Genomic DNA, 14,783 nt, shown 5'->3' with positions numbered 1-14,783 from the left:
TGTGTAGTTAGTCTTGCTGACAAGTCACTTGTAAAACCTGTATCGATGGTGCTTGAATACTGAAATGAGTATCAGAATTTTGCCCATTAAATGTGATACAAAGCAAAACCGAAAGTATTCATATGTCAATCTAAATGGATTGAAACTTATTCCCCCAGCTCAAAATTCAGCAATGAGATGAAAAAATAGTGTTGCCAGCCACACATTACTGTTACTTTTTCCAAAGTTGACATAAGTTATAACATGGCAACAGTCCATTTGGCCCAACCAGTCTACGTTAGTATTTATTCCCCAAATGGACAAATGGTTCTAAACATCCTGTCCCCATATATTTTCATGTCCCCCTTTACTTTCATCCAGTCTAACCTTGAATGTTGCCATAGTTTCTTCTTCGTAACTCCCCATGTTAGCAAGTTTATTCTGCTGTCTTTTCTGAAGATCCTGCATTTAATCATGTATCTATGGTCCTCCTTTCAGATCTCTTAACAGTTGGTTACATCTCACCTATATCATCTCTTTAATATTTTAATCACTTCTATTATGGTGCCTCAGTTGGTTGTGTACTGATTTTAAAAAAAAAGACACAATTTTTCAAATTTTTTGAATGTCTGTGACCTTGTACCAAACAGCATTCTAGTGAATCAACACTACACCCTCCGTATAACTTCAATATTCTTTCTATTGAATGGAACCAAAACTATGTTTAATCAAGGTTGTAATAAGGTTTTCCCATTGCTTATCGTTTTGTCTTAGTTTTTGAGCTTTTGAGATTAATTAGTTTCTTTTTCTATGATCCTAACCCAAGATTCCACCTGTGTTGTTCTGTAAATTCCCCCCCCAACCAATCTTCTGCTTTTCCACAGCATTGAATCTTCCTTTCAGAACATAATTACTGCTGTTCCTTGCATACACTCATTCCTGAATGCCATGGACAGTCTGTCACATCTGTTCAAAGGTTTTCAATGATATTGGTCTTGATCTGGACAGAATTTACTTTTCATGAATTCAGCTGGGAAACATGGTTGTTATCATAAGATTACTACCAAGGGTTGCCATCTCCACATTCTGCCTGACACTCCCCATTCTTAAGCCACAGCAAGAGACCTGCACCAAATCCAATCAAGATTGTATCAGAGATTGGGACCCATGAACCCATTTAGACCACAAATACTTTGTGCTCTGTCTTCCCAAAGTAGTACTTGATTAGATTACATTCCCTCCAGTGTGGAAACAGGGCCCTTCAGCCCAACAAGTCCACACTTCTACAGAAGAGGAGAGAAACAATGGCATAAGAGACATACAGTAACATTTATGCTACACGTTAAGAATCTTTGTATCTGATTTCTGTTTAAAATCCAAATCTTAAGTGTATGGAAGTTCTCATATGCAAATAATATGCACATTTTATAACCTGTTAATTAACAGACAAGCTGCCAGACAAAGTACCCTTTGCTTTTGCTTTGACTATAAATTTAAAATGGAATAATTATTTGTCCAATAGAAAGTTCCGAAAGGCAATTTGCTTTTTGAAGATCTATTTAATTTTATGGTGATAAGAGACTATAAATGGTACTAGTTCATTAGAAAGTTTTGATGACTTTGGAATATTATCAAATAACGAGTTCCTAATTTAATTGAGGTACTTAAGATAACAGGAGGATCTCTCATTCTTACTATTCAAATAATTAAATTTTTCTTAAAATTAGTTTCTACCATGCTATCATTCCAAGTGTTAATTAAGCCTGGAGCTTTGGAAATTGATCGATATGCTTTTAGCAAGTTGTGATACTCCCTTGTTTTATTGCAAGCTCATTGATTTCTTATTTTTGTATTTCCTCTGTTTGCAGGGTTCCTGTTGGTCCACGGCAGAATTTACCAAGGATTGTACTAAAGGGGATCTTCCAGGGCAGTAAAGTTGTTCGAGGACCGGATTGGGACTGGGGCAATCAAGATGGTGAGCATGTTGTTTCTGTCAGCTCAATTGAATTATAAGCAATAGTAGAAGGTGATAGCAGCTGACAACTTTTTAGTTAATTGATGAAGAATCTCTGACCATTGCACATGTCCTATGTATTTATTTTACATCAGTCATTTCTCCATGTTATTCGTTTGAAGAAAGGAAATAATGTTAATTATAAAGAATATTTATTGAGTTTTAATGATACAAGGGATGGCAATTGAGCTTTCTGGTCAAGGTTGTCTGACCATTTAGAAATTGGAACAGAGAACTGGTTCCTTAATGCCAAATGCAATGATATATAACTATGTGCGTAAATAGTTGTATGCTGGTATTCCCATAATAAAACTGCCAATGTGGCATTTAAACATATACTGTCTCAGCAACCTAAAGGTAATTATACTGTTGTGCAATCTGAACTTTTATGAATGGAAATGAAGATGTAGGCTACTTGTATGTTCTGGACAACCCGTTGGATGACCTTCTGAATGTGAACCACATGGGGACCTCTGTCATTTGGAAAATTGTTTTTTTATAAAGGGTGTAATTGCAGTGCGTTTAGAAACAAATTTAGAGCACATTATGACCAAGCAAAGTTTGCATGGTTTCATGAAGAGGAAATTATGCCTGATAAATTTGTCAGAATTCTGTGGTAAAAAGCAAAATAGATAAAGGGTAATCAGCAGATATAGTATATTTGCATTTGAAAAAGCATTTGATACGATACTGCACATAATGCTTCTTTGTAAGATAAGAGTCCATGATGTTTAAGGTATTGATGGAGGATTGGCTAACTAATAGAAAACTGTTTGGGTAAAGGGGACTTATTCAGCATAGCAACCTATAACTAGTGGAGTGCCATGGATTGGAGCTGGGGCCACAATATACTCCTTTTTTATTCACTCATTGGATTTGGGTATTGATGGTTGGCCACCACTTTTACTGTATTCACCTGCACTTCTGCACGTCATTTACTGTATCCGTCACTCCCAATGCGGTCGTCTCTACACTGGGGAGACAGGACTGCCTACTCGCAGAGCGCTTCAGAGAACATCTTTGGGACACCCACACCAAACAATCCTACCGTTCCGTGACCGAACACTTCAACTCTCCCTCCCACTCTGCTGAGGACATGCAGGTCCTGGGCCTGTTCCATTGCAACTCCCTTACTAGCTGATGTCTGAAGGAAGAGCACCTCATCTTCCGCCTCGGGACCCTCCAACCCCAGGGCATCAATGTGGACTTTACCAGTTTCCTCATTTCCCCTCCCCCCACCTTCTCCCAGTTCTACCCTTCCTGCTCAGCACCACCCTCATGACCTGACCTACCTGGCCATCTTCCTTCCCACCTATCCACTTCACCCTCCCCTCTGACGTAACACCATTACCCCTACCTCCATCCATCTATTGCACTTTCAGCTACCTTTGCTCACCCCCCCCACCTCCCATTTATCTCTCCACCCCCTTGACTCCAAGCCTCATTCCTGATGAAAGGCTTTTGCCTGAAATGTTGATTTTCCTGCTCTTCGGATGCAGCCTGATCTGCTGTGCTTTTCCAGCACCACACTCTTGACTCTCTTTTACTGCCTGTCCCTAGTTGCCCTTGAGAAAGTGGTGGTGGACTGTTGTCTTAAATTGCTGCAGTCCATATGCAGCAGGTTGACTTACAATACCCTTCGGGGACAATATTATCACCAAGACTATGATTGTCACAAAACTTGGTGGGAGGCAAGTGATCTGAATGACACACAGATATAGTGAGGTCAGATGGTATATGGTGTGGGAAAATCTAAGATTATGCACTTCAGCAGTAAGAACTAAAGAGCTGAGTGTTATTTAAATAGGAAAAAAATCACAAAAAGCTGCTGCTCAGAGGTATTTGGGATCCTTATTATGAATCCCATTAAAAAAAAACTAGCGTCTAAGTTTCGAGGGTATTAGGGAAGGCTAATAGACTGCTGGCCTAAAACTATAACACTAATCACACCACACCTAGAATACAGTGAACGTCTTTGGTTCCCGTATTCAAGGAAAGATATACTGGCATTGAAGGCAGTTATAGAATAGAACGATAGAATTCCTACAGTGCAGAAAGAGGTCATTTGACCCATTGAGTCTGTATCAATCCTCTTCCGCTCTTTGTGCTCCAGAACTAGTTGTTCCCTGAGCCAAGCTCTTCCAATACAGTAACAGCACTAGCATCTACCCAACAATGTAGAAAATTGCCCAATGTAGAAAAGCAGGACAATTCTAACCCCATCAGTCTACTCTTGATCATCAGTAAAATGATGGAAGGTGTCATCAACAGTGCTACCTGCTCAGCAATAGCCCACTCAGTGATGCCCAGTTTGAGTTCCACCAGGGCCACTCAGCTCTTAAGGTCATTACAAGCTTGGTTGTAACATGGACAAAAGAGCTGAATTCCAGAGGTGAGGGGAGAGTGACAACCTTTGATATCAAAGATGCATTCGACAGTGTGTGGCATCAGGGAGCCCTGGCAAAACTGGAATCAATAGCTTTAGGGGGCAAACTCTCCGCTGGTTGGAGTTGGACCTGGCATAAAGGATGGGGTCATTGGATGTTGGCGGTCAGTTATCTCCGCTCCAGGACATCTCTGCAGGAGTTTCTCAGTAGTGTCCAAGGCCTAACCAGCTGCTTCATCAATGACCTTCCCTTCCATCATTAAGGTCAGAAGTAGAAATGTTTGCCAATTATTACACAATGTTTAGCATCATTCCTCAGATATTGAAGCAGTCCCAATTTAAATGCAGCAAGATCTAGACAATATCCAAGCTTGGGCTGACAAGTGGCAAGTAACATTCACACTGCACAAATGTCAGGCAATGACCATTTCAAAAAAGCTAATCTAACCACTGCCCTTTGATGATCAATGGTATTACAATCACTGAATCCCTCACTATCAGCATCTTAAGAGTTACCATTGACCAGAAACTCACAGGACTTGCCACATAAACATAGTGACTACAAGAGCAAGCTAGAAATTAGGAATACTGCAGCAAATAACTCACTCTCTGACTCCCCAAAGCCTGTCCATTATCCACAAGGCACAGTCAGGAGAGTGATGAAATATTCCTCATGTCTGGATGAATGCAGTTCCAACAACACTCAAGAAACTTGTCACAATCCAGGACAAAGCAGCCCACTTGATTGGCATTACACCCACAAGCATCCACTCCTTCCACCACTGAAGCTCAGTAGCAGGCATATCTACAAGATGCACTGCAGAAATATATCAAAGATCTTCAGACAGCACCTTCCAAGCCCATGACCACTTCCATCTAGAAGGACAAGGGCTGCAAATTCATGGGAATACCACCCCCTACAAGTTTCCCTCCAAGCCATGCAATGTCCTGACTTGGAAATATATCGCTGTTCCTTCAGCTGGGCAAAAATCTGGAATTCCCTCTCTAAGGGTATTCTGAATCTACTTACAACACATGGATTGCAGTGGATCACCACCACCTCCTCAAGGGCGGTGAGGGACAGGCCCAGCCAGCAACGTGCACATTCCTTGGATGAATTTTTTAAAGAGTTTTGTGGATAAGGCAGAAAAGTGGAATTGGAGTATCAGATTAGCCACGATCTCATTGAATGGCAGAGCAGACCCAATGGATTAGATTGAGTGGTCTAGTTTTCTCCTGTGTCTAGTGGAAATTGGTTACAAACTTGAATTCTGGTGTTGATGGTAGTACTGGGGGAATTTGATTCACATTCTAAGTGTCCATGGTATATAGAACATAGAACAGTACAGCACAGAACAGGCCCTTCAGCCCACGATGCTGTGCCGACCACTGATCCTCATGTATGCACCCTCAAATTTCTGTGACCATATGTATGTCGAGGAGTCTCTTAAATGTCCCCAATGATCCTGCCTCCACAACTGCTGCTGGCAACGCATTCCATGCTCTCTCAACTCTCTGTGTAAAGAACCCGCCTCTGACATCCCCTCTATACTTTCCTCCAACCAGCTTAAAACTATGAACTCTCGTGTTAGTCATTTCTGCCCTGGGAAATAGTCTCTGGCTATCGACTCTATCTATGCCTCTCATTACCTTGTATACCTCAACTAGGTCTCCTCTTCTGCTTTTCTCCAATGAAAAAGGTCTGAGCTCAGTCAACCTCTCCTTATAAGATATGCCCTCCAGTCCAGGCAGCATCCTGGTAAGCCCCCTCTGAACCCGCTCCAAAGAATCACATCTTTCTTATAATAGGGCGACCACAACTGGACACAGTATTCCAAGTGCGGTCTAACCAAAGTTTTATAGAGCTGCAACAAGATCTTACTACTCTTAAACTCAATACCCCTGTTAATGAAAGCCAAAACACCATATGCTTTCTTAACAACCATGTCCACTTGGGTGGCCATTTTAAGGGATCTATGTACCTGCACCCCAAGATCCCTCTGTTCCTCCACACTATCAAGAATCCTATCCTTAATCCTGTACTCAGCTTTCAAATTCGATCTTCCAAAATGCAACACCTCGCATTTATTCAGGTTGAACTCCATCTGCCACCTCTCAGCCCATCTTTGCATCCTGTCAATATCCCGCTGCAGCCTACAACAGCCCTCTATACTGTCAACGACACCTCCAACCTTTGTGAGATCTGCAAACTTGCTGACCCATCCTTCAATCCCCTCATCCAAGTCATTAATAAAAATTACAAACAATAGAGGCCCAAGGACAGAGCCCTGTGGAACACCACTCACCACAGACTTCCAGGCAGAATATTTTCCTTCTACTACTACTACTTGCTGTTTTCTGTTGGCCAGCCAATTCTGTATCCAGACAGCTAAGTTCCCCTGTATCCCATTCCTCCTGACCTTCTGAATGAGTCTACCATGGGGAACCTTATCAAATGCCTTGCTAAAGTCCATATGCACCACATCCACACCACAGCTTGACCCTCATCAACTTTTCTAGTCACATCCTCAAAGAACTCGATAAGGTTTATGAGGCATGACCTGCCCCTCTCAAAGCCGTGTTGACTGCATTTAATCAAGCCATGCTCTTCCAGATGGTCATAAATCCTATCCCTCAGAATCCTTTCTAACACCTTGCAGATGACAGACGTGAGACTTACTGGTCTGTAATTGCTGGGGATTTCCCTATTTCCTTTCTTGAAGAGAGGAATTACATGTGCCTCTCTCCAGTCCTCAGGTACGACTCCAGTGGAGAGCGAGGATGCAAAGATCTTCGCAAGTGGCGAAGCAATTGCATTTCTTGTTTCCCAAAGCAGCTGAGGACAAATCTAGTCCGGGCCTGGCGACTTGTCAATCTTAATGTTTGATAAAATTTTCAGCACATCAGCTTCCTCTATCTCTATCCATTTCAGCATGCACACCTGCTCTTCAAAGGTTTCATTCACTACAAAGTTCGTTTCTTTCCTAAAAACAGAAGCAAAAAACTCAATTAGGGCTGCCCCTACCTCCTCAGACTCCACACACAAATTCCCTATGCTATCCCTGATCGGGCCTACTCTTTCTTTGACCATTCTCTTATTCCTCACATAAGTGTAAAATGCCTTTGTGTTCTCCCTAATCCGTTCTGCCAAGCCTTTCTCATGCCCCCTCCTGGCTCTCCTCAGACCATTTTTAAGCTCCTTCCTTGCCTGCCTCTAATCCTGTAGAGCTGAAAGTGTGTTTCTGGAAAAGCGCAGCAGGTCTGGCAGCATCCAAGGAACAGGAGAATCGACGTTTCGGGCATAAGCCCTTGTTCAGCCCTCATTTTCTCTCTAATCCTGTAGAGCTGAGCTTGACCCTAGCTTCCTCCACCTTATGTAAGCTACTCTTTTCCTTTTGACGAGAAGCTCCACCGCTCTCGTCATCCAAGTTTCCTTTATCTTATCACTTCTTGCCTGTCTCAGAGGGACATATTTATTCATCACTTGCAACAACTGTTCCTTAAACAGTCTCCACATGCCTATAGTGCCTTTACCATGGAACAATTGCTCCCAGTCCATGCTTCCTAACTCATGTCTAATTGCATCATAGTTTCCTCTTCCCCAATTAAATACCCTCCCATTTTGCCTAATCCTCTCCTTCTCCATAGCTATGTAGAATGTGAGGCAGTTGTGGTCACTATCACCAAAATGCTCTCCCACCACAAGATCTGATACCTGCCCCGGCTCATTGCTGAGCACCAAGTCTAGAATGGCCTCTCCCCTCGTCGGCCTGTCAACGTACTGAGTTAGGAAACCCTCCTGAACACACCTTACAAAAACAGCTCCATTCAAATCTTCTGCTCGAAGGAGGTTCCAATCAATATTGGGAAAGTTAAAGTCACCCATTACAACAACCCTACTACGTCCACACTTTTCCAAAATCTGCCGAGCTATGCTTTCTTCCATCTCCCTGCTGCTATTGGGGGGCCTGTAGTAAACTCCTAAAGAGGTGACTGCTCCCTTGCTGTTCCTAATTTCCACCCATACTGACTCGGTAGGCAGATCTTCCTCGACAATGGAAGCTTCTGTAGCTGTGATACCCTCTCTGATTAGTAGTGCTACACCCCCTCCTCTTTTTTTTCCCCCCCTCCCTATTCTTTTTAAATGCTCTAAACCCAGGAGCATCCAGCAACCATGCCTGTCCCTGAGAAACCCATGTCTCTGTTATGGCCACAACATCATAGCACCAGGTACTTTTCCATGCTCTAAGTTCGTCACTTTTATTCCTGATACTTCTTGCGTTCAATCAAACACACTTTAACTGATACCTTGGTTCCTTGCCAGGAAAATCCTTCCCACTAGCTGGTCTACCTCTTGCTATTGCCTCATCTCCATCAGCTCTCACCTCCGGTATACAGCTCAGGTTCCCACCCCCCTGCCATACTAGTTTAAACCCTCTCGAACTACTCGAGCAAACCTTCCACCCAGGACATTGGTCCCCTTCCAGTTCAGATGCAACCCGTCCTTCTTGTACAGGTCCCACCTTCCCCAGAAGGCATCCCAATTATCTACATATCTGAAGCCCTTCCTCCTACACCAGCTGCGCAGCCACGTATTAAGCTGCGCCCTCTCCCTGTTCCTCGCCTCGCTATCTCGTGGCACCGGTAGTAAACTAGAGAATACTACTCTGTTCGTCCTGCTTTGCAGCTTCCATCCTATGCGTTGTCAGATTCTAGCACTGTTTGATCGTTATATTTCCAAACTACAGATTTTGCTCTTTTTAATGAGGATTCAAAACTCCTTAATTTTAGTATTTTAAATTTAAGTATGGAGTGCCTGCAAATTTACTTTTTCCTGCTACTTTTAACCCTGTACAGCAGAGTTCTTAATTGTGAATGAGATGAATGACTTTAATTTATTATGCACTTTTGTAAAATGTTATTTTGCTTTATAGGTGGGGAAGGCAAAATTGGGAAGGTAGTTGATATCCGTGGTTGGGATACGGAGTCAGGGCGAAGTGTTTCAAGTGTCACCTGGTCAAACGGGACAACCAATGTCTATCGAATGGGTCACAAAGGAAAGGTTGATTTAAAGTATGTCACAGATTCTGCAGGAGGCTACTACTACAAAGATCATTTGCCAAAACTAGGTATGTTTGGATTGTTTCTAAGGTTATATCAGCAGCAAGCTTGTGTTGAATAACATGTACCTGTTGACCCTTTTTGTTGATTTCTTACTCTGTGGAAGCCGTGATTGAGAGCCATATTTAGTCTGCCCTTAACCTTGATACTAAAGAAATTGCATTTTCTGACGTACAGACTTTATAAATATAATCACCGTTTTGACACGAGACTTTGTTCCCGAAATGGGTATCATTGTGTCTGTAACATGTTAATTTATTTAGCATTTTCAATGTAATGAGAAGTACCCTCTCTTTTTTTTCTTTGTCCAAACATCTGTTAACAGTCCCAGTAACTGGACAGTCCAGTAATGTAGCTTTTTGAAGTCATGTTCCTACCCAAAATGACACAAACACTCAATGTTGCTGTTCCACTTAAACAGTGGACCTGATGATCTGAGAATTGATAAGCTTGCATTGCTCAGATATACCCTCTGGTGGTTAATGTTAAAAATCACACAACACTCGTCATGATTTGTAGGTGCTTGTGTTGGACTGGGATGTGCAAAGTTAAAAATCACACAACACCAGATTATAGTCCAACATGTTTATTTGGAAGCACTAGCTTTCGGAGCGCTGCTCCTTCCATCAGGTGGTTGTAGAACAGGATCAAAAGACACAAAATTTATGGCAAAAGATTACAGTGCCATGCAACTGAAATGATATATTGAACAAACCTAGATTGTTGTTAAGTCTTTCATCTTTTAGAATGGGTTGCAGGTTTTGGTTCAATACCCCTGGTGGTTAGTCATTGAGCTACTTTGGCAGTGCCTTGAAAGCAATAACTACCCTTTGTTGGTTGTGGAAAGATCTGGGATCCAGGAAACTATCCTCCTTCAAGACAGGAGGATGATTTAATTTTCTTTTGCTGGATGATGAAGTTGTCTAAAATCAGACCAATGTGATGCCCAGATTTCTACACAAATGCAGATTTATCAGTTTAAATCAAAACAGAATGTACTGAAGACTGTCCTGATTAATAATTGAATAGTGCTGTTCAAAGCAGTCTGCTGGCACTGGATCTTTGTTTTGTAGTTTTAATCAGATTGAAGTGATACTGGCTTGCTTGGTGCAAGGAACTGCAGCTGTGAATCACTTCTGTTACAATCACATTTCCATAAAAATGATGGTGTCAGTATCTTGCAGGTCAGGGTGAGGTCAGCCAAACATATCTTCACAAAGTTACTGTTGTGCTTTTAGTGTTGTGCTTCATTTTATTTATTTCTAACATTGTTTTATCATATAAACCATGTTGACTTCAGTAGAAAAGGAGGACCTATTGACAAATTCCAGATTCTGAGAGATCTCCCATGTTGAGGAATAAAATTTATAATTTCATGTTTTTATTTTTATTAATTATCCTAAAGTAATAACACTTACTGAAACACTGACCAATGGACCTAATATTTTTCTAAAAACTGAAAGAACTATGGATGCCTTAAATCAGAGATAAAAATAGTGTGCTAGAAAAGCTAAGCCGGTCTGGCAGCATCTGTGGAGAGAAATCAGCGTTAACGTTTCATGTCGAGTGACCTTTCCTCCTAACTCTGATTTCTCTCCACAGATGCTGCCAGATCTAGTATTTTCTACTTGCCATTTTTTTATTTTCTCTGCTGCGGGGAATTTTACACTAATTTTTCTTCATTATCATCCTGATGAATTGTATATGGTGATTAATATTGTTTTGAAAGGGGTTTTTGCAACTGCACACTGTACACCCATTGTAGCATAAATGCAGTGAGTAAATTCATTGTCACCTGTTTAGTGTTCAATGTATAAACAACACAAAATCCCATATACCCTCATTATTGCATTTCTATTTGTAATCTGCTTTTGAAATTGTCTGTTTAGTTGTATTTAAAGTCTTCTGTTTATCTTCTATGAGAAATGTGCCATTTTTCTACAGTCCCTATTATCCTTGCTAAACTGTTGATTTCATCTGCTTTTGTTATTTACCTAACTGGGACCCAGATGTTCTTTGACATTCTTCCTTATGGTTTGTTATGTTCCTGTTTTGGTGTTGTGTGCAAATGTTGATATTATTTCCAAGCAAATCTCTAATTGTCTTGTGGAGAACACAAAGTCCTGTATAAATTCTTGGGCAGGTTACTAGAGATGTCTTGGCAAAGCATGAAGCATTCATCCTATTCCTGTTTTCTTTCTTTCAGTTTACCCAGTAGATAGACTGAGTAACATGATGCTCTCACTAACTGAAGGCCCCATTTCAAAACCAAACAGATTTAGATTTTGTAAATACTTCTAACAGTTAGAAAACATGACAGATACAAATCAACATAGAGTTAACAATTGTGCCATAATTTCAATACAGTTTGGAATGAGTTTGGAATGAATTAGTACTGTGGGTGCGCATATGTGCTTGCATGCAGTTGGAATAGATTTGATTAACTGTGAGAAAAATATAGAAATGAATGACCTAAAAGACAGTGGCTCAAAGAGCCCAGGTCACATCGGTTGACTGTGTCATATGCTGATTAATTTCTCTAAGTAATCTTCCATGCAGGTAAAGCTCTATGAAATCCCTCTCCGACCTGTCAAAGAAGTAAAACTGTAGCATTTCAACTGTGAAGTCCACACTGTTCAAATGGTGTCTGTGATTGTTGTCCACTGCAAACAGGAATAAAACTACAAATCACCAATTTCAAAAGACTGATATTGCCTTGAGTGATGATATAAAATGGCTAGTATCAATTCAGACATCAGTCGTCCACCTTTTCTGAATTTTACTTCCACTGACGTCAAACTCAAATCTGCACCACTCAAACAATGCAGTTATCAACAAGGCACAGAGCAAGGGCAGGCAATTAAGGTGTTTCAGCTGAACGCCTTCAACTACCAGCAGAGTTTTCCAGATAATGAAGCCACCAACCTCTATTCTTTAGAGGCAGAAGACTAATTAATGTTCCTCAGCTTTAGCATTGCACTAATCAACTAACCTGCACCGGACGAAATGTTTTCAGATTTGACCCCAATTCTGTCAGCCCATACTACTTTTTGCTCCCTCAGTGGATGAGTCTTTTGTTAGTCTTGCCCCTCCCCTTTCTGTGCTGATGTTACTGCAAGAAGTGGCATTGTGGGGTTAGATCAGCTGTCCTCAAATCTTGCAGCTCCACATCAGATCTATGTGACAAACTGCTGTGCAGTCCATGCCAGATTTAAATGGTGGGGAGGTGAGGCCCAGCAGTTTTACAAATGTCAGTTTATCTGAAGCAATTAATGGGGGAGCTGTCGGTTTGAATTCCAAGACTTTTAACCCTGTTTTTGGACTTTGACTACTGGAGGTGGCTGTATGTTGCTAGAACACAACTGATGCTCCCACCCTAGCTCTAGTTTAAAACATAGTGCACGGTTTGCTGTAGGTTATGAGGATTAAACGTCTAAAATTCCTTTGCAATTAATTATTTGGTCTATTTAAAATATACAGTTGCAATTTCAGTTTATCAATAAGTGAGAAATAACATCACCATTTTTGAGTTAACAGTTGGCACCTTTAGGATTGAAAAAAATTTAGTCCAAAGTTCTCATCTGCCAGATTCTGTCAATGATTTGGAGCTCTAAGATTGTTTGAGAATTTGTTTTTGAAAGCTGGCTTCTCTCATTACTGGCATTTCATCAACAATGATCATAGAACTTGGCTATCCTGCTGAAACCAAAATTGCAGCTAAAATATTCAGGTTTTTTTTGCCACGTGTTAAAAGTTTCTTTCAAGTGAAAACCAAGGCGGCTTTAATTTCTGAATATTGTTAAAATATGTTCCACATACACAACATGCAAAAAAAACCCAACATACTGTAAGTGTGTGTGTTCGATCAGCTAGTGATGGGAAAGTAATTTTAAACAGCTTGGAACATTGTCTTCCAATTCAATTTTTGTTCTGTTTTTACAAAGGATACATTTGCAGCTTTTAATTTTGCTTGTATACAGATTAACCTACTTTGACTAGTTGAATACTGGGACAAATTTCAGTGTACCCTGTCAAACTTTCTGGGCCCACAGCATTTCAAAAAAAAAATTCTGGAAGATTTACATTGATAGTGGTCATAGTAACATTAGACTGGGAGATTTAAATGATCTTTTTACCAATTTCTTGCATAATAATACTCAAAGTAATACCTTCATTAGTTTTTCCTTTCAGCCCATACTGTTTCTGATTTTTAGCTTTGACTCAGTGATTGCACTGTTAGCTCTGAGTTAAAAAATTGTTGGTTCAAGCCTCGTATCCAGAGGTTGGGACAGGGTTGAAGGGAGCTAGACCAAGTCTCCTCATTCTCTTGGATACATCTCCTAAATCCAATAGCACTGTGTGAGGAAACAGTGTAGACCTCATTGGCATTATGGACAGCATTTATCCTGACATCAACAGCAACATATTAGTTATCTAGTTATTTGTCTTCATTGCTGTTTTGGGGATCACATTGTGTATTAACTGGCTGACTTTTACTTGGTGTTCAGTCTTTTTGCGAAGTAATTAATTTCTTGAGAAGCACTTTAGAATGTTCTTAATCTGAAAGCTGCTGCAAAATTTTTAAATTTTTTTTTGAAGATCAATTTCTGGACATTCTTTGCAATATTCTTACTTCTGTCTGTAATTTGCTGTGAGCCTATTTGGTGATAGCATAATAAAAACAGAAAATGCTGCAAATACTGAGCAGGTCTGGCAACATCTGTGGAGAGGGAGGCAGTTAACATTTCACACTTGTGACCTTTCACCATTGTTGTTCTGCCAGACCTGTTGAGTACCTCTAACATCTGCAGTGTTTCCTTTTTGTATGCATTAGTGACTCGTTTGGATCACTTTATTTTAATTTGAGTTCTGCTTAACCATAAGACATAGGGATGGAAGTAAGGCCATTTGGCCCATCGAGTCCACTCCGCCATTCAATTATGGCTGATGGGCATTTCAACTCCACTTACCCGCATTCTCCCCGTAGCCCTTAATTCCTTATGACATCAAGAATTTATCAATCTCTGCCTTGAAGACATTTAGCGTCCCGGCCTTCACTGCGCTCTGTGGCAATGAATTCCATAGGCCCACCACTCTCTGGCTGAAGAAATGTCTCCGCATTTCTGTTCTGAATTTACCCCCTCTAATTCTAAGGCTGTGTCCACGGGTCCTAGTCTCCTCGCCTAACGGAAACAATTTCCTAGCGTCCACCCTTTCCAAGCCATGTATTATCTTGTAAGTTTCTATTAGATCTCCCCTTAATCTTCTAAACTCCAATGAATA

The 14,783-nt window shown here is 40.9% G+C and overlaps 1 protein-coding gene across 8 annotated transcripts in view; it reads left to right on the top strand.

Annotated features, from left to right (window-relative positions):
- mib2 (MIB E3 ubiquitin protein ligase 2) overlaps positions 1 to 14,783 on the top strand; it is a 213,711-nt gene that overhangs the window by 139,680 nt on the left and 59,248 nt on the right. For 7 of the 8 annotated variants that reach the window (XM_087980239.1, XM_043676266.2, XM_087980238.1 and 4 more), the window contains 2 exons: positions 1,848 to 1,954; positions 9,314 to 9,508. In XM_087980239.1, the coding sequence (XP_087836365.1) occupies positions 1,848 to 1,954; positions 9,314 to 9,508 (302 nt within the window). The remainder of the gene's footprint in view (positions 1 to 1,847; positions 1,955 to 9,313; positions 9,509 to 14,783) is intronic. The other variant, XM_043676268.2, reaches the window with a different exon arrangement.

The sequence above is a fragment of the Chiloscyllium plagiosum genome, unplaced genomic scaffold (genome assembly GCF_037043375.1).
Source record: "Chiloscyllium plagiosum isolate Xiang-an unplaced genomic scaffold, Cpla_swu_hap1 HiC_scaffold_37, whole genome shotgun sequence".
Classification (NCBI taxonomy): domain Eukaryota; kingdom Metazoa; phylum Chordata; class Chondrichthyes; order Orectolobiformes; family Hemiscylliidae; genus Chiloscyllium; species Chiloscyllium plagiosum.
The sequence above is the reverse complement of the archived record's forward strand: the minus strand, read 5'-3'. Positions and strand labels throughout refer to the sequence as shown.